The following is a 17,331-nucleotide window of genomic DNA, read 5'->3' as shown; positions in this document are numbered from 1 at the left end:
AACAGTAGAAAGAAATCTTCGAAACGTGACGACGGAGTTGACGTCGAAAGAGCATGGCCCACTGACTCGCTCGAGCTCCGCCGCATTCGTGGCATGACTCGTCCAAAAACTCAACACCAAGCAACTGCATCATCGCCTGTTCCCGCTCCGCAGGCACCTCCGACAATGGCATCTCCGAACGACAAAGGCGGACAGACTGGTAAATTTGGACCCTTTGCGACAATCAGAAGAGGCCATTCTAACAACTGGATTTCTCTAGTCGATTTGGCGGCCCTCTCCGTCCAGCAACTTTCGCAGCTCAAGAAGCAGCTTGACACCGAGCTCGAGCACCTCACCGGCTCCTTCCAATCCCTCCGCGGCGCGCAGACTCGCTTTCGGGATTGTCTCAAGTCCATCAACTCGGGCGTCTCGTCTGGCTCTACCGGTACGCTGCTTGCGCGCAATCTCACGCCTGCGCTGCCCATCAGTACCCCACCGACACCCCCTTAGACCTACCTTCCCCCTAGCCGAACCACCAATCCGCCGCCTGTGCCACAATCCAAGCTAACGCGCGCTCCTCTGGCGGCCGACATAACAGACCGTCCGATCCTCGTGCCCCTAACCTCGTCGCTGTACGTCCCCGGCACGCTCGCCAACCTCAGCAGCGTCATTGTCGACATTGGAACGGGCTTCTACGTCGAGAAGAGCACCGCCGACGCCGCTGAATTCTACGACCGCAAGATCAAGGACCTCGAGAAGAACCTCAAGGATCTTGAGACAATCGTTACCGGCAAGAGCAACAACCTGAGGGTCATCGAGGATGTTTTGAGACAGAAGGTGCTTGCTGCACAGAGCCAGGCGGGCGCACAGGCGGCTGGGCAGCAGGCTGCGGCGGCGGCGGCGGCGTCGTAATGTCAAATGATAGACGGATAAGGAGAAAGAATTGGCCGCTTGGACCGAAGGCAGCCACTCAGAGCATTTCCATATGCTCGGGATAATCGTCCACGTCGAGGGCGTTTTGATGTGCCATGGGTTCTGGCAGGAGACATCGCACATTCTAGGAGAATATGAAAGCAAGAGTCAAGTCAACATGAGTGGGAGTATCCGGATACGCCCTCGGCGACATATCCAGGGGGATTCAGTACAAGAGCAAGGGGACTTGCCGCAGGATTTCAAGTAGCCATCTTCAATAAACAAATATCAGCATGAAACTACAAGGAGCTCCACATCCTCTCCAAGCCTCAAATTGATCCTTTTCCTTAGTTGAGCACCAAAGGGCGGAGAAACAGGAGGTGCCATCGGCTGTATTTGACCAAAGACATGCCTGCAGCAGTCATATGAGCTTGGGGGCATTTAAGGGCAGCCTGAATACTGAGAGACTTGTATGAATTGGGACACTTTAGACTGGAGTAGGTTCTAGCATCTGCAACAGATCGCGGTCGCACTGCGGGCTGCAAGAGAACTGTCAGCTTCTAATGCGTAGCGGAGGGCTTGTGTGCTCCCCGTAGCTATCCTTTATTAGGTTGAATGCCCAAGCCTTCTAGCTGCGCAGCACTTGAATCCTCCATCTACAACCACAACTGTCTTTAATGATTTCAAGGCCACTTATACGGCACGAAATCTTGGCTCTAAGCCCCGGCTTTAACTGTTCTTTTGCAACCCACTGGTGGATTTAGACCATTCTCATTGTGTCCATTACTTAAGCTCAAACAAAATCATCTGAGCTCAAAGATCAACAAAGTCACGCTGTCATTTTCCATTGTTAAAAATAAGTCAATTAAATTAGTGCTATCGAAGTGAAGACGGTCTGAGTGCAAAGAAACGCCCCCTCCCTCATCCATCCCAGGGGCTTAAGGCGGGACAGATGGAAACGCCGTCTTTTGTGAGGTTTTTGTCGTTGTTTCGTGTTTTTGGAGCAAGCAAGACTGCGATCGGGGAAGCGAGTGCTGATTGAAAGGGCCTGAAGTGCTGGTTGAAGGGGGTTGAAGGGGGCTGAAGTGCTGATCGACGGGGACTAAAATGCTGATTAAAAGGTACTGACGCGGTGATTGGAAGGGCGATGAGAGAATAATACAAGCGAGCGCAAAAGACCGGATGGAAAGGGAATGAGCCGAAGCCCATGAAGACTCCGCGTTGCCCTACGCTGCGATATCCTTGAGCTCGGGTGCGGGAGGTTGAGAGAATCCAGAACGTTGTTTCAAATGTCCGGAGCATCAAGGGAGCCGAAAACTGTCGTTGATGCTGTTGAAGGTGGAGTGTAGCCTTCGACGACAACATCATGAAGACCATGCAGGAGACTCAACAACTGTTTAAGCCCACTGAGATCAGCCGGTCCATCATTGGGATCCGACTGCGGAGGCTCCTCGTCGTCATCCGGGTCAGCCCTTCCTTTGCCTTTGCCGCCAACAAAAGACTTCGTCATCTTCTTCTGTCGAGGCGTCTCTTCGTGTTCGGGATTGGCCTTTCCTTTGCCTTTGCCTTTGCCTTCAATGTACTCTTTGAATGACGTGGTCATCTTAGTCCCTGGAGGAGGCTCTTCTGACTCCTCCCACGGAAACAACCCCTCAATTGGCTTGTCGTGTCCCCAGTCCGCAAGTTTTCCGACATCAAGGTTGGCGTTCGACGAAAAGGTGCCTTCGTGCTCGCGGTTCAAGACATTCAACGTCCATTTGGAACTATCGCATGTCATGTCTCTTCCAGAGAAAGTCGTTTCTTGGCCTCCTGCAACTTCGACGAACCAATAGCCGAACTTTGTCTCGATCCGCCAGAGTCGCTTCTGGTAGACTGAGTGCAAAGGGACCTTGAGGCTTCTTCCTCCATGCGGGCCGAAGACAAGGAAGTTGCGATCCTCGGTATTCAGGCTCAGGGAATCTGGAAAGTTCCGGTAATCCTCAGACAATGACGATTCCTCGACATTCTCGGCGGCCGTCATCCCCAAATGCCACGCGAATCCCTGACTTAAATTCACCAAGTTGACGTCGATGATCTTTCGGGGTTCTTCATTGCCTTGCTTGAGCCTGTACCAGCGCCTCTGCTCAACTGTTGTAGAGCCTTCCGCGTAGGAAAGCTCAACGCGAAGCATCAGCCGACCGCCTCTGTCCTGGTTATTAAATTTGAAGGTTGCCGAATAGATCGGCTTCTGCGTCAACTCGGCGATATCCGGCACAACCAGGAGATGAGTGGCTCCGCAGAGGCGCTGGAGTAAAGGTGACTCGATTCGTGGGTCCCCAATCTCCTTTGTAACAAGTGCTCGCATGCGGTGCTCTTCCATTGTAGCTGAGAAATCGTCGAAGTCGGTTGTCTTCAAATTCGCTGGGTACGTTAACATCACGAACGTTCCAAGAGAAGCGCGGAACTCTAGCCAGCTGCGATACTTTTGAGCTTGATCGGTCATGGCTGTGATGCTGCCGATGAGGGTCTCCATAGCGGCCTGTCCAGTGTTTCTGGCGAAGCTGACTGGGCTAGCTGGTGAAACAAACTGGGGCTTTTTGCCTTGGGAGCTGTTGGTCGAATATCCATAGTAATCGCTGACCCGGACGTCCGGCAGGTTGTCCATGCCATCCGCAACATCGAGAATGTAGGCCGTCTCGGCATTGAACCGACTTGCTTTGGCCTGGCCCGCAATCTGCTCCAATCTTCCGGCTGCATCGAATACGTTCTTCTGGTCATCGCCCTCCACTGTGAAAACGAAACGATCATTTTCCCTTTTGCAAGTGATCCAACAGCAGTTTTCTTTCCGAATAGGATCCAATGCGGTGTGTTTTGGTCCAAGGATATCACCCGGTTGAGTATCTGCCGTCCATTCGACCGAGACCGACCAGGTAGGATCTGGAACACCATCTGGCCGGGGTTGACAAAATTTTTCTTTTTGCTCCTTGTTCCGAATGGCCTTGGCACGTGCCCTCTCAACGTGAGCAATATATCCACCAGGTGCATCAGCCCATCGTGGGTTAGCCTCTTCCAGCACCTTCTTGCTCCAATCATCAAACATCTCCTTGAAGCTTTGGACTGCATCGCCAGAGGCGCGGTCAAACTTCAAGCTCATGACTGGATATTCAATATCGGCTCCCGACGCACCGTGGCGAAAGGGTTGGACGTGGGTGTTTGACAGGGAAGCGATCTCGTGTAAACGGGGAGGATATGATCCATGCTTATCCTTGTGCTCGCAAAGAAAGCGTGACATAGGCCTGTCGACTCTCATCAAGATGGAGTTGTCAGCTTTGATTGGACCGGAACTGGTTTGGCGAGTTGGTCCTCGAGAACTGCGGAGGTTACCAGGCGAGGATGGGACACGGGAAGATGCGCCACGGCCGGGACCGGAGTCTGAGCCTCGAGGATCATTTGGGCTACCGGGCCAAGAAGGGGCTTGTGAAGAAGGACCGGCGTTGGAATGATGGTTGCGGCCATAGCCATGATATCCACGGGAGGGGCCGGCAGCGGAATAAGTGGGACGACCTCCACCATGAATGGACTGGCCTCGAGCGGATTGGCCTCGAGTAGATTGGCCACGGAAGGGTTCGCCACGTGAGGATTGGCCACGACTGTACTGACCACGACCGGCTTGGCCTCGACCGCCCCGAGATCCTCGACCTCTAGGCGATGGTTGACCTCTAATGGGTGGAGGGAACTGCGTCTGATTCTGCGGCGAGGTATCTGTGACCGAAAGCCGAGAAACCGGGCCCTCAAGCGCGTCCAAGTTTTGATATGGATCGACTGGAGCCGCCGGCTGCTGATCGTGGCCATTGTCGCCGAGATCATTCAAATGGTTGTCCGAGTGTGGATCGCGCTGCGGGGTAGGGCTGGGTGTAGCTTGCCCTGCAGAACCTGGACTGGAACTCTCTGGCGAGTCGGCATCAGGGTTGGTATCCAGAACATCGTATGGATTGTTGGATGCAGAGGCGTGCGGAGCTTGAGTCGGTCGAGGGGAGGGATTGGCATGCCGGCTCACAGAGCTCCAATGCGGTCCACCCCTGGACGGACCAGGAGATTGACGTTGCATGGACCTCGAATCCTCTGAGTGACGGGAATTTTCAGTCAGCCATTCTAAGGTCCTGTTAGTATCAAAAAGCATATGAAAGCCCGGACACAACTCCAGCAACGTGACGGGGTGTCCGAGGTCGGAGTACAATCTGTATGAAGAAGGCACGTACCTAGGGCGGCTTCCTGTTCAGGACTGGGAGTATGTTAGCAGCTTGCCCAGCAAGAATATCAGGGCGCGCATACTTCAATTTTTGGGACATGATTGTGTCCTGGCATGTGCAAGGCAGCGGATGCTGAGCCGAATGAAAGTTTGCCTTGGTATCCGTCAAGGCACGATTGTGGTCGAAACCTGTGTGCGGATATCCGCCGATTGCTACAAACCGCGCAGGCAACAGTCAGTCTCATACGAAGCAGAAGCTCAATGGATTGGGCGGCAGATCCGCCGGCAGAGCGCCGTCTGCGAATGGTAACGAACCTTTGAAGGAGAGCAGTCGCGATATAAAGGCAGAGTTCGCTTCCAATGAGTGAATGAAAGCAGCGCAAAAGGAGTGGAGAGTGAAGGGACGGGATGGGATGGGAGGATGGGACGGAAGAGGCGGGATGGATGCGAGGTTGTAAACAGAGAGTGCCGACCGGGAGGTGGTTAAGGTAGTGGCGAACTCCAAGCCAAGCAGGTTCGCCGAAGCCGTCGAATTCGCAGAAGGCGCGAAGGGCGACGATACTGCCCACCGAGAAGAGTTGTGCGTCGTTCTTTCTGTTTCTACTTGATCGACATTCTCAATCAATGAACAAATAAAGGGGACGAAGTTGTTTGCTTCCCGGCTGCATCAAAGGTGGCCAGGCGGACCAACGCCTCTGCATGAGGCCTACAGCACGGGTTGTGAATGCGCAAGCGTCGATGATGAGAACAATCCGAGGAGGTCGATTCGAAAGTCCTAGCTTTGGACGAGACAATGATCCGTCGAGGATACATATTCTATTTCGGCATTGGATGTATCGAAGTCTGATCTGGTTGTTGGAATATCAAGAATCCTGCAAACCGCTTTCTGTCGTGAATTTTCTTTGCATATTTCCCACGCTCTTGTAACGTGACTTCGGCCTATCAATGCGCCTCGAGTCGATGCTTCAAACCACGTTCCCCCTTTTTTGTTTAGTTCTTCAAAGCCTCCTCTTGCTCATCAATCTTGCGTCCAAGCCACCAAGCTACCCAAAGCTCCCGTGACCTGCCCTTTCATCTGACAGAGACTCAACGACAGTCTGCTAAGAGCACAGCGTCATACCAACGCTTCAGTCTGTTTGGCTCGGGCAAGATACCTTCGTGTCCCACAATCAAAATGGAAACTTGAAATCTTGCGGAGTGGCTACGATTCAGAAGTCCGGAATGATCAAGATCATTTTGCTGGTATTCGAGGCGATCCGGATGAGATACGTGGTACTGGTCAAGAGCAAGGCGACATAGATGGTTTTCCTCGGCGGGAATGGTGGCACGTGTTGCCGGATTGTTTGTAAAGCAGCGGCTCCAACGAAGTCTGAAAAGGAAGGTGTGAGATCCGGTGATGCAATCAGGTAGGTGATGAAAAGAGTTCGGCGTGGAGGCACATAACGAAGAGGCAATGGGTGGTGAAGAGGTGATGGGGGCAATGAAAATGGTTGGAGTGGCCGCGCGCTGAGTCGCCCGTCACCACCCGCGCATCAAACACGCCCAGCCAATTCTGCCGCTGGCCACCGCATCCCAAAAACTCCCCACAGCACTCGCCCATCCTCCGCTTCCAAGCTCCGCATTGGACCTCGACACCTCCGAAACCTTGTCCTCCCGTCACAATGGCAGCTACGGCAACGACAAGAATAGCGTCCCGGTTCATTGAGCCGTTTGCGCCCTTCAAGGTCGGCAAGAAGCAAGTCTTCATGTACAGCGCCCCATCCCATCGACCACTTCTTGCGCCGCAGAGCAATTAGCTGACCACGCGCGCGGCCTTGCGCGGCGCCGCTTGACAGGCCCATGTTCACCGTGACGTTGGTACGAACGCCTTTCCTGCCGCCCACCTTCGCCAAATTCCTCGTGCCGCTGCACTTCAACAAGCTGGACATGCGCGACTACCTGTGGCACGTATACGGCATCGAGACGGTGGGCACCATTCGGTCGTACGTGCAGCAGCAGCCGCTGCGCATGGACAAGCCCGGCGCGGTACTCCCCAGGCAGCGCAATTGGTACCGCGAGCGCTCCATCAAGAAGATGACGGTCGAGATGGACAGGCCGTTTGTGTGGCCCGAGGCGCCCGAAGACCTGTCGCCGTACGTCTCCGTCTATTACCTCCTAATATGCACAATGCAAGTCGAATGCTCGTGGAGACAATGGCTAACATATCTCGCCCCTGCAACAGATGGTCCCACGATCTCTACCACTCTGCCGAGAAGTACAGGGAAAAGCAGCAAGACCAACAGGACGACGTACATGCTAAGCCTAGCGACACGAAAACACTGAGAGAGCAGGCCGAAGCGCTGCTCAGCGGCAAGCAGAGGTGGAAGCCTGGCCAACAATTCAAGATCAGGGCGCCGGCGGAGTCCGAGGTGAAGAGCGAAGCAGTCAGGAGCCGCGCCGAAAAGAAGACTTCGTGAAACGAGAAGATGCAAGATCTTGAGTGCAGCACAAGATTCTCGATCGTCCGGGCCTAGGAACGCTCGTGCGGAGCCAGGATGATGAGCCGATGAAGAAGATACCTTTGGGGCGGGGCGTGGTGGATAAAAATGTACAACACGACCGAGATCTTTTCATTTCCACCACACATATACCGAGGGATGAGAGCATGGAGTTGGCTGAGCAAAGCTTTTATTTGACTTCAAACAAGGATATGGGGATTCGGGTACAAGAGTACTTCACAAGGGGGCAGTGCTACTAGCTGCCATGAGATGAGGCAAGCTATGGCTAGGAAAGCATCACTGGAGAGGCCGGGCACCAAATCGGGATTGTAGGATAGATTCTACAAGCAGGAAGAGGTGTCTTCCAAATGATTGAAAATGACGGAGAGGAAATATCAATGCTTCTCCAATCCTATTCACGCACCACAGCCGACCCCTGAAAGCAGAGATCCCAATGCACCCTGAAAGTGGTGATGCAATGTAGGTCTTGCTTGTCCATCGTCGCATGAATCTATCTTCTCAGTCACCCGCAGAGCACCAATATCTTCAAGAATTTAGTAAGGGTATCTCTTTTGCTATTTACATCTACCCACAGAAGATGCAACGCAACGCTATGCAGCGCAGCGTCTCCAAGTGTCCCGCGCCAAAGCGCTTTCAATATAGCACCCAAGCCTCCCAAAAGGAAAAAGCAATAATATCAGGGCCTCGACACGGCTTCCATCGACTCCTTCTGGTCCTAACCAGATAGAAATATCCCACCTAAGTTCGCCTTGTACCCAAACCTGGCTTCGCACTCAAGCAGGACCCTTAGCCTCGTACAAGTGGCCGGTTTTGCTCAACACAGTGCCCAAGCCACGGTGAACCTCGGCCTGAAACGGCTCAAAAGGGACGCGCTCGCCGTCGATGCTGATGTAGCCGTCCTTTTGCTCGCGTGGGACGATGCGGAAGCCAGAGATTTTGCGATAGCTGACGTGAGGCAGGTCGAAGAAGGTCAGGCTCTCGACGGCGAGCATTGTGTTGAAGGCTTTGGACCGCGGGATGTCGCCGTCAATGCAGACCAGGTCGAGACAGCCATCCGACGGTAGCGCCGCTTGAAAGAAGTTGGCATCGGAAGACATGTACGCCATGTTTCCGGCGTAGAAGTTGCCCATATTATCATAGGGTTTGAGCGTCCATTCTCCGGGCAGGGGGTCATTAATGGTGCCGAAACGGAGCTCGGGGAGGCCCGTATTGTCTGGGTCAGGACTGCGAATTGGGGAGCGCTCTTCTGTGCCGTCTTTCGGCGGCTTGGAGGCCTCGTGCGCATAAGCCTGTTTGATGGATGGCTTGTCCTCGATTTCGACTCCAACAGCCAGATCGCATGGGTACACAGTCTTACTGAGAAGGCGGACCAGGAAGCCCACTGTGAAGCGCGCTGCACCCATCCAACGAATATGATCCGTGCCCAGGTCGCTCTCAGCCACAATACCGACTGATTGGGAAAGGAAAGATAGGTAGCGGCGGCCGCCTTGTGTGATCGAGACCAAGTCCAAAGAAGTTCGCAAGCCCTTGACAATCGCAAGAGCGGCCGCGCTGCAGCTGTTGGTTCCGTTCAGGTTCAAACTCATGGCGTTTCCACTCCCACAAGGCAGCTGGACAACCGCGAGCTTCCGCAGAGCTTTGGCAGCATCCTTTCTCCTGCCCAACCCATTGAAGACTTCGTGAGGGATGCCGTCGCCCGAGCAGCAAGCTACAACATCCCACTCGTTGATGTCGAGCTTCTCCGCGAGCTCAACTGCTTGCCCTTGAGACTGCGTAATTTCGACGTCGAGTGTACAGCGAGCAGCGGCGAAGATGGGTTCAATCTCCTTGATGTACAGCCTCTCCGCATTGCCTTTGCCGCCGAATGGGTTGACCAGGACCTTGATGCGCTTTTGCTTCTGCGCTTTTCCATAAGCACGGTCGAGCAGCTCTTGAACCCAGGTCTGCGCATCGTCGCGACTGCTCTTGTTGACCGTATAGTTTAGGTAGGCTGGTCGGACAACGCTGGGAGATTCTGTGCGCGCATAGTGGACGGTAACCTCGGAACCGGTGAGCTCTGCCCACAGCACATTGTGGAGAGGAATCGCCTGGGAGGCCTTGGATTCTAGTACGGAGTGCACTGGTCAGCGAAATGTAGCTCAACGGGGTGTAACGGCGCACGTACTACACGGTACAAGACCACAACATTTGGCGGCATCGTCATCGGTCAAAGCTCCATCTGCGGGGCGCAGTTAGCCAGTTCTGTCGCTAGAGGAGCTCCAAAAGCCGAGCAGTACCGAAAATGAGCAGCGAGTCGCCTTCTAGGGACAGGGTGGTGTCTATGCCGACCTTGAGCATGGCGGAAGTGTCGGAAGTTGAGGCATCAAACAACGGGCGAGGCTCGACTAGAAAGAGACCTGGAGGTTGTTGTTGAGGATCTCGGAACGGGTCGTCGCGGGATGGCGGCTGACCGGGAGGGTCCTGAAAAGGATTTTGGCTTTGATCCGAAGTCATATTGGCAGGCGGCAGGAGAGAACGGCAGGCTCGGGCATGTTGAGGCTCAAGACGGACTCAGGTCGGTCATCAATGCGCGCGAGACGTCGTGATAAGATTGCGACGGGATCCGGATGGATGGCGGGTGCGGCAGCGCGGGTGGAAGGGAGTGGAGGCGGCGACGGATGGAATGGAGACTGTCCGTCTCTGTCAGGTCATTCACTCCAGTCACTAGGCCCTGGCTTGCTTGCTAGCTGCCCGTCGACCGACACACGTCACGCCTCACTCTCCGCTCCCTCTTTGGCGCCGCTGGTGGTGCGCATGGTGGCTGGCTCATGGCTGGCTGAGGTGCTGCTGTGAAGGCTGCGAGGGACCGGCCCGCCCTGAAGAATCCATGGCTATGAGGGAATCGTACATGCAGGCCCCTGCCGTTTAAACAAACACTTCCTAGGCGTATACTTCTTGCTAATTAATAAACCTGCCGTCCTGCTTGCCGTCCACGCGGCCCCTGCTACGCTATTTTTTTCACAGTACTGCTACGCCCTCATATGCAAGCAAAACACGCTTCTACCTAGCTCTCCCGAGACATATCCTCCGCCAACACCTGCGCTCTCCTTCATGACATCCAAATAGATGTGTCGTAAAGTGCCCGCGTTACCAAATCAATACAGCCCGTGGACCGCTCCTCATGAGTCTCCCGCCTTGTTGATCCCCTTGAGATGACCAAGCGCAAGAGCCAGGCCTTGTGACCTGCTGCGGATGCGCACGAAACCTGTGATCGGACCATCCTCGCCTTCCTTCTCGATGCTCAGATTGGCCAGAGCATCCTCTCCTGCAATGACGTCAGCTTCAATCCACTCATTATTTCGAACCTCATCGAAACTTACCAAATATGCTACGTGCGTACAAGTTGGCGCTCAGGAACTGGCAGTCGCCCTTCATTGACGCTTCTGGCGTGAGGCAGCTCATGTTGGTCGCCGCCATCAGCTGCTTGAGGAATTCGCGTAGAGACTTGGCCTTTGAGTTGATGTTGACCTTGTTCTCCCACTCAAACTCGGTCCACATGGTCCTGAACTGCGTCTCTGAGCAGTGCGCTGGCTGGATGTAGTCCATAAAGTCAAGGTGGACATCGTTGAGGATCACAACGTTGGTGTCAGTGGAGCTGGGACCATCGTAGACGACGTTGCCAAAAATGACACCCGTGTCAGTCGAAGACACCTTGATCGTGGCCTGCACGTTCAGGAAGTCGTGGGGTCCAAGATTTTGCGTCGTTGGCCTCTCGACAACCTTGAGGTCACCGAGAGTAGCGAATTCCACCGAGAGGTTCTGCAACGTGTCCGTCGTCTGGTTGACAAGCAGCACGTCCAACATGATGTCGAATTGGTGAACCTTGACATATGCCTCAGCATATACCTGATCCGAAAAGCCAGTGAGCTGCACGACCCTGCTCAACTTGGACGAGAGATCCTCTGTGGCAGTATCACCGCCAGTGGCCTTCTCCAAGTCGAGTTCAATTTCGTCGGCACCCTCGGTCGTGTTCCTCTTGGCGAGTTGTCTGATGGGAATCACGTCGTCGACCTGAATGGCACTCTTTGCCCTCTCAATGGCCTCCTTTGCAGCTCGCTTCTTCTCTTCAAACTGGACCATGGTGCGGAAGGCTTTTCGAGTGTCCTCAAGGAAAATAGCCTCGAGCTCCTTCTTTTGTTGAAACTCCGCCAGTGCCCGCACACAGGTCATGATCCTGTCAACGGAATCTTCGTCGATTTGGTTCTTAACAAAGTGCGACTGTCCGACACGAATGATGGATATCATAATGAGCATAGCTTCTGCCTTGAGCGCATTGACTCTAGCGACATCATCGGAGATGTGAGAGTAGCGCATGAGAAGCTTGGTTAGTGTCGAAGAGAGCACTGTTGCAAGGAAGAAATCGCCATCCAAAATGAGCTGACGGAGCGGTGGCTTTTGCGCTGCCTTGACGGCTTCCAGTCTGGCCTTTTCGGCGGCCTGGCTGGTCAGAGCATTCTCCGTGGCATAGGTACCGTCCGGAAGAACCTTGCGAGATCCGGACGGCTGCGAAGGATTCGCGTGGCCGTTGGGTTGCTCCTTGGTGTCTTCTTGACCATCGCGGACCTGGTCCATGAGGCGTTGCTCAGATGCCAGAATGGGAATTTCTCCAAGACTTGCGCGAATGCGCTTCCAGGCGTCGCGAATGTCCTTAGCCTCCAGCGAATACTCTCCGACGATCCAAAGCACACCACGATATACCTTTCCGGCCCGGACCTCGTTCAAAGTAGACACCAGACGTTCGACGATGGTTGGCCTGAGGTCGGGGAACTTCTCCACAACTTCCTTGACAAACGAGATGACGTCCACGGCTGAAGCGTTGTTGAAGTCGGCGATGAAATCCATGAGGGAGCCAACGACGCTGGCGGCAACCTGGGAAAACTTGATGGCGCATTGGTGAATGGAGTGAATAAGCAGCGAACGGTACTCGGAGTTCTGGGAATAGTCAGCTTGAATCCCAAAATGGTTTTTACCACTTTGTATACCTTCTCGTACTGCTCGTCCACCGTCTTCGAGAGCTCCTTCTTGAGCAGCATAACGACCTCTTCGACGTTCTTGCTGGACACCATTTCCATGGCGAGCTCCAGAGCCTTCTTCCTCACATCAATGTCAGGGCTGGACAGAACGCGCAGGATTTCCAATGTCAAGTCGTCAAGTATGCCCTCGTTCTTTTGCCTCAATTGGTCGACCTTCTCAAGCACAATCAACTTGACGTTGTTGTCGGGCTCCTTGATGCTAAGTTCGATGAATTTTGAAGCGGCAGCTTTGACGGCGACTGGGTTACTTGTAAGAGCGGTAAGGGACGACGCGGCCTCGTAGACAACGGTCGAGGTGTTGGACTCGAGAAGGTCGAAGATCAGACGCAAGTATCTTGCCTATCGACAGTTAGCGCCATGATTCTGCGATGCAGATAAGAATTGACGGACCTTGTTTTGCGGGTTGGCAACAGAGTCCTTGCGGATGAACTCAAGCTCCGCCAACTGCAAAAGCTCGTCGGCGTTGGGAATTCCGTCAAACACGCCGCCGAGGTACTCCAAAGCTTTGTCGTGGCTTATGGACACCAATGCTGCAAAGGCGTTTCTCTTGCAGGTGTGATCACTCTCCTCCGCCAAAAAGTTCAGGAGCAGCTCCGGCGCATCAGGGATGAGAGACTCCAAATGCGTGTATATAGATGCGATTGCGAAGACGGCGTTCTTACGGACATAGGCATGTCGATGCTCGAGACACTGCCTCGCGGGCTGGAGAAGAGGCTCGACCAGTTCGGCATCCCTAAGCTTGCAGACGAAGCGCAGGGTGTTGCCGCGAATGTACTCGTTCGGGTGTTGCAAGTCAAACCGCATGCCATTGCTTTGAGACGTCAACCACCTCAATCTCAAGCTTGCTCGAGCAGGAATACATACCAAACCAAGATCCACTCTTGCTTGAGCTTGCCATTGGCGTCGTGCTTGGGACATATTTCGTAGTAGAGGTAGAGGAGCTTCTTCAGAGGCTTGCTTTTGGAGGGCATGACGAAGCGGATGATGTGCATGAGCAAGCCAGGCATTGGGTCTCCGTTCAACATAATGGTCAGGATCCTTTTCATCGTGTCAATCTTGGTATCGTCCGTCCCCTTCTCCAACTGCGTCTTGAGCTCCTGCAACGTGGGCTGATCGGCGGCATTGTCCTGGTGCACCAGGCTGTACGCGTTATCCAGAAAAGTCGCCATGGTGAAGGAGTGGCAGTGAGTTGGAAAGAAGATTCGTGTCGGGGGAGGCTAAGGCGGCCACCTGCTCCGGTCTCCCGCTGCGGCCGTCAGTGGTGATGCGCTGCCCAGTGCGGGGGGAGAATGATTGGGTCTGAGGGAGCGGCGAAGCTGCAGACGGGTGGCAGATTTGGTCGAGCTGCGATGGGGACCGACGAAGGCGGAGGAGAAGATGTTGTGGCGTTTGGCGCTTGATGTGAGCAGTCGGGCCCCTTGGCTCGTTGATGGCCTTTGGGATCTCCAGGTGTTCAATTTGACCCATTCGTCGGCTGCACTCACCGCCTAGCCAGTATCCTTGCTCGGGCTGCCCGCGCATCGCGTCAGTCTCCCGCGACAACCACCACCTGCAAGATCCACTTTCTGTCAACATTGATCCGTCTGCTGGAGCCATGGCGCCCGACGGTGAGCAATTCTATCTGCGCTACTAGTGAGACCCTGTCTGCTGCGGTATGAATAATTTGAGCTAACATTTTTCTCCAGCTCCGGGCACTCAGGCCGCTTTGGTCATGAATTCCTTGGTAATGGACCTTGCTCTGCTCTTTGCCTTCGGAGTGCCATGATTACTGACGACCTCAAGAGTTCGACTTTCGCACCGTTGGAGATGGCCGTAGTGCGACTGCTCGCTACGCAAACAACTCCAACTACCGTAACGACTCTTTGATTCGCAAAGAAAGTAAGGCCTCATGAACGCCAGCAAACCCAAGGCACGCCAATCTGATGGCTTTGTAGTGTGCGTCAGCTCTACTTTGATTGCGGAAATCAAGCGCATCATCAAGGAGAGTGAGATCATGAAGTAAGCAGCACGCCCATTCAAGGTCGCAAATGGCGCGGCTGACAGCTGCAAAGGGAAGACGATGCAAAGTGGCCTCAGAAGAACAAGGACGGCCGTCAAGAGCTGGAAATCAAGCTGGGAAATGAACACATTTCGTTCGAGGTATGAATTGGTGCTCTCGCAACTTGAATGCGCCGTGCCCCTAACGCCGAGTGCAGACAGCAAAGATTGGATCTCTCGTGGATGTCACCGAGTCGGCAGATCCCGAAGGTCTGCGCGTCTTCTACTATCTTGTGCAAGACCTGAAGGCGCTTGTCTTTTCACTCATTTCGCTCCACTTCAAGGTTAGTCTGGTGCCGCTTCATCACTGGAGAAACGTAGTCTCACGCGTTGCGCCCACAACAGATCAAGCCCATTTGAGGTCGCTTAGCGTGGAAGAGACTTTGAGGAAGGTTTGCCGGTTTGTCGTCCTCCATCTTTGGGCACTTTTGTACGGAGGGAGGGCTGGGTCATTCGAATGCCAAAGGACGTCGCATGGTCATGAGCGCTTCCAGCAGGGTCAAAAAACAGCCATAGAGGACTAGGCTGCCGAAGCGTCAGCCGCGACACTGCGCCCTTTTGGGACAGCAAGAAACAATGGAAGGCGCAACAAATGTACGGCAAACACAGAAATCGGCCGCTAAGAATAGAAGATGGTGAAGTGGTGGGTTTTCGGTCTGGCCCCACAGAGGTGGTGGTCGAAGAGGCGATGATGCAATGCGTCTGTCGGCACCACCAACCCAAGACTTGACCGTCGGCCTACCACCCAAGATATCTTAGCCAACACCAGCCAAAGGGCGCACCGTTGGAGTTTGGCAGCGCCACGTGATTGCAGCTCATGGTTTCCCCGCAGGCGTTGGCGGCCAAGGGACTTTCAGGCAATTCCTAGGCCCAAAAGGTCAAGGCCCCGAGCCGGGGACCACGAGCCTCCCGCCGCTGGCCCTGCCTGCTTCTTCCGCGAACTACCTTTCCACCAACTCACTTCTCACTTCCGTCTCCTCCAAGTCCGCCATGACAACCGCCTCTTCGCGCAGCTCCCTGCTGTAGTCGCTCTTCATCGTTCTATTTCCTCTAATCTTGCGCCTTTGCTCAATTCCCATTGGTGGCCACTTGGTGCACTCTTCTGATGTTGATTCTCGCCTATCTCCCTGATACCTGCATCGAGCGTCGTCCAGTATCATGCCGCAACCGAGTCAAGACACCCTGATGCTCTCGCCTCCGCCAGACCCAACCTCTGCCCGCACGACATGTCCCCCAGAGAATGCGCGCTCCCTCGCGCCTCCCGAGGACAGTGCGATCCACAACCAGACCGTAGACCCCGAACACCTCTCTTCGCCCCGTCCCGAACCATCGCAACTCGCTACGCCGCCTGCCGACCACGACAACACGAGACCGGATGGCTTGCCTCGAAGCGACGTCCAATCCAAGCAAATGGACACTGATGACGATGCTCCTCTGAGGGACACTCCTAGTCCTCTGAGCGCCACCGGCGACGCCGCATACACCGATCGCGCCTTGCATCAAAGCCTTCCGGTCCCGCCAGCTGCCTCCTGGTCTCCCGAACTTTTAAGCTCCGCATGGCCTGAACATAGGGTAAGCTGCCACATTTTTCGAAAATTGCTTCTCTGACGCAAACTACGACAGTTCCTCCCAAACTCTACGTCGTCATACCTCCGACCCGGTAGCAAGTTCAAGGGCACCCAACAATCTGACCGACAAGTGTACGAAGTTCAAGTGGAAATCAAATATGTCGACATGGAACAACATTGTTTGTGTGGATATCTCCGGATACAAGGTATGGTCCACGCGCGAATCCCATCACGCCATCTCATGTTGTACAAGCCGTTGACAAGCCATCAGGGTTGACCGATGACCATCCCACCCTCACAACCTACTTCGAAGGCGAGATCATTGGAACAAAGTACACTTTTCAGACCAACAGGCCAGAGTGGGGGTCCAACGAAAAAGTCGACATGCAGCACTGGGGCCGGTTCCCTGCCTGGCGCCCTTTGGCCAAACAGGCCAAACGTGCCGATTTCACGTACAAGAACTTTGCCCAGCGAGAGTATCTCTTCATGAGATGGAAAGAGCATTTCCTCGTGCCCGATCACACCGTCCGGACCATATCCGGCGCTAGTTTTGAGGGGTTCTACTACATCTGTTTCAGTCAGGTTACAGGCAAGATCAGCGGGATCTACTTTCATGCTAAGAGCGAAAAGTGAGTGCCCTTTCTCATGACGCTGGCACCACTGCTTGGCACTGACCAACCTTTCCCCAACAGGTATCAGCAGTTGGACTTGGAGCACGTCGACGACCGCGGATGCATGGGCGCAATTGAGTTTCGATGAGATACGAGTGACGACTAGCAGTTGCATCTTTTGGGAGCCCCGCAGCGTACAACTGCGCACCGAAGTGGGTTCAACGGGCGTGGATTCTGTGCCTCTGAGACTTTTTGTGGACGAATCATTGCGTTAATATCATGGCGGGCTCTGGTTTCCTAGGAAGGCACTTATTGGGTTTGGGTCTCTGCGGGTATTTGAAGCCCCTCTATTCCACTTTCTTGATGTAGTATGTACACTACAGCTTTGGGGACACCACGGTGCACAAACGGCGAAAAGCGCGTTTT

The 17,331-nt window shown here is 54.3% G+C and overlaps 10 protein-coding genes across 10 annotated transcripts; 5 read left to right on the top strand and 5 right to left on the bottom strand.

Moving 5' to 3' along the window:
* Positions 1-119: 119 nt before the first annotated feature.
* Positions 120-949, top strand: BKA78DRAFT_311653 (Prefoldin). Its single transcript, XM_066888234.1, has 3 exons — positions 120-199; positions 260-424; positions 578-949. Exons 1-3 carry the CDS (start codon positions 166-168, stop codon positions 889-891), a joined length of 513 nt encoding a protein of 170 aa, XP_066745470.1. The 5' UTR covers positions 120-165; the 3' UTR covers positions 892-949.
* Positions 866-1,259, top strand: BKA78DRAFT_311652 (uncharacterized protein). Its single transcript, XM_066888233.1, has one exon. The coding sequence runs from the start codon at positions 965-967 to the stop codon at positions 1,157-1,159; it is 195 nt and encodes a 64-aa protein (XP_066745469.1). The 5' UTR covers positions 866-964; the 3' UTR covers positions 1,160-1,259.
* A 495-nt stretch (positions 1,260-1,754) lies between these two features.
* Positions 1,755-2,183, bottom strand: BKA78DRAFT_311651 (uncharacterized protein). The gene has a single exon (XM_066888232.1). It carries the CDS (start codon positions 2,098-2,100, stop codon positions 1,813-1,815), a length of 288 nt encoding a protein of 95 aa, XP_066745468.1. The 5' UTR covers positions 2,101-2,183; the 3' UTR covers positions 1,755-1,812.
* On the bottom strand, positions 2,174-4,165 carry BKA78DRAFT_311650 (uncharacterized protein; the record flags this gene model as incomplete). The annotated part of the gene is made up of 1 exon (XM_066888231.1): positions 2,174-4,165. The coding sequence occupies one exon, from the start codon at positions 4,160-4,162 to the stop codon at positions 2,177-2,179; it is 1,986 nt and encodes a 661-aa protein (XP_066745467.1).
* BKA78DRAFT_311649 (uncharacterized protein) lies at positions 4,165-4,863 on the bottom strand. Its single transcript, XM_066888230.1, has one exon. It carries the CDS (start codon positions 4,735-4,737, stop codon positions 4,180-4,182), a length of 558 nt encoding a protein of 185 aa, XP_066745466.1. The 5' UTR covers positions 4,738-4,863; the 3' UTR covers positions 4,165-4,179.
* A 1,829-nt stretch (positions 4,864-6,692) lies between these two features.
* On the top strand, positions 6,693-7,838 carry BKA78DRAFT_118071 (mitochondrial 54S ribosomal protein uL23m). The gene is made up of 3 exons (XM_066882372.1): positions 6,693-6,866; positions 6,955-7,251; positions 7,341-7,838. The coding sequence occupies exons 1-3, from the start codon at positions 6,781-6,783 to the stop codon at positions 7,573-7,575; spliced, it is 618 nt and encodes a 205-aa protein (XP_066745465.1). The 5' UTR covers positions 6,693-6,780; the 3' UTR covers positions 7,576-7,838.
* Positions 7,839-8,390: 552 nt separating this feature from the next.
* On the bottom strand, positions 8,391-10,110 carry BKA78DRAFT_351975 (sphingosine kinase; the record flags this gene model as incomplete). Its single annotated transcript, XM_066891272.1, has 3 exons — positions 8,391-9,721; positions 9,782-9,835; positions 9,894-10,110. 3 exons carry the CDS (start codon positions 10,108-10,110, stop codon positions 8,391-8,393), a joined length of 1,602 nt encoding a protein of 533 aa, XP_066745464.1.
* Positions 10,111-10,775: 665 nt separating this feature from the next.
* BKA78DRAFT_249961 (coatomer subunit beta-like protein) lies at positions 10,776-13,858 on the bottom strand (the record flags this gene model as incomplete). Its single annotated transcript, XM_066884521.1, has 5 exons — positions 10,776-10,921; positions 10,977-12,588; positions 12,639-13,028; positions 13,080-13,500; positions 13,554-13,858. 5 exons carry the CDS (start codon positions 13,856-13,858, stop codon positions 10,776-10,778), a joined length of 2,874 nt encoding a protein of 957 aa, XP_066745463.1.
* Positions 13,859-14,224: 366 nt separating this feature from the next.
* Positions 14,225-15,669, top strand: BKA78DRAFT_311639 (Mago nashi protein-domain-containing protein). The gene is made up of 6 exons (XM_066888229.1): positions 14,225-14,321; positions 14,375-14,412; positions 14,472-14,567; positions 14,624-14,687; positions 14,741-14,828; positions 14,885-15,669. The coding sequence occupies exons 1-6, from the start codon at positions 14,284-14,286 to the stop codon at positions 15,248-15,250; spliced, it is 690 nt and encodes a 229-aa protein (XP_066745462.1). The 5' UTR covers positions 14,225-14,283; the 3' UTR covers positions 15,251-15,669.
* A 215-nt stretch (positions 15,670-15,884) lies between these two features.
* BKA78DRAFT_249141 (vacuolar import and degradation protein-domain-containing protein) lies at positions 15,885-16,927 on the top strand (the record flags this gene model as incomplete). The annotated part of the gene is made up of 3 exons (XM_066884445.1): positions 15,885-16,298; positions 16,350-16,500; positions 16,566-16,927. 3 exons carry the CDS (start codon positions 15,885-15,887, stop codon positions 16,925-16,927), a joined length of 927 nt encoding a protein of 308 aa, XP_066745461.1.
* Positions 16,928-17,331: the final 404 nt, after the last annotated feature.

This window comes from Phyllosticta capitalensis, assembly GCF_038381095.1.
Source record: "Phyllosticta capitalensis strain CBS 128856 chromosome Unknown BKA78scaffold_4, whole genome shotgun sequence".
In the NCBI taxonomy this organism is placed as follows: Eukaryota; Fungi; Ascomycota; class Dothideomycetes; order Botryosphaeriales; family Phyllostictaceae; genus Phyllosticta; species Phyllosticta capitalensis.
This window is presented reverse-complemented; position numbering and strand designations above follow the sequence as displayed.

Bases quoted from the DNA above. Each gene is read 5' to 3' on its own strand.
- BKA78DRAFT_311653 (XM_066888234.1), top strand. From the start codon at position 166: ATGGCATCTCCGAACGACAAAGGCGGACAGACTG. The intron at 200-259 runs GTAAATTTGGAC...GGATTTCTCTAG, and splicing joins CGACAAAGGCGGACAGACTG to TCGATTTGGCGGCCCTCTCC. The intron at 425-577 runs GTACGCTGCTTG...CCGACATAACAG, and splicing joins CGTCTCGTCTGGCTCTACCG to ACCGTCCGATCCTCGTGCCC.
- BKA78DRAFT_311652 (XM_066888233.1), top strand. From the start codon at position 965: ATGCTCGGGATAATCGTCCACGTCGAGGGCGTTTTGATGTGCCATGGG.
- BKA78DRAFT_311651 (XM_066888232.1), bottom strand. From the start codon at position 2,100: ATGGGCTTCGGCTCATTCCCTTTCCATCCGGTCTTTTGCGCTCGCTTG.
- BKA78DRAFT_311649 (XM_066888230.1), bottom strand. From the start codon at position 4,737: ATGATCTCGGCGACAATGGCCACGATCAGCAGCCGGCGGCTCCAGTCG.
- BKA78DRAFT_118071 (XM_066882372.1), top strand. From the start codon at position 6,781: ATGGCAGCTACGGCAACGACAAGAATAGCGTCCCGGTTCATTGAGCCG. The intron at 6,867-6,954 runs GTACAGCGCCCC...GCCGCTTGACAG, and splicing joins GGCAAGAAGCAAGTCTTCAT to GCCCATGTTCACCGTGACGT. The intron at 7,252-7,340 runs GTACGTCTCCGT...CCCCTGCAACAG, and splicing joins GCGCCCGAAGACCTGTCGCC to ATGGTCCCACGATCTCTACC.
- BKA78DRAFT_311639 (XM_066888229.1), top strand. From the start codon at position 14,284: ATGGCGCCCGACGGTGAGCAATTCTATCTGCGCTACTA. The intron at 14,688-14,740 runs GTAAGCAGCACG...ACAGCTGCAAAG, and splicing joins AAGGAGAGTGAGATCATGAA to GGAAGACGATGCAAAGTGGC. The intron at 14,829-14,884 runs GTATGAATTGGT...CGCCGAGTGCAG, and splicing joins ATGAACACATTTCGTTCGAG to ACAGCAAAGATTGGATCTCT.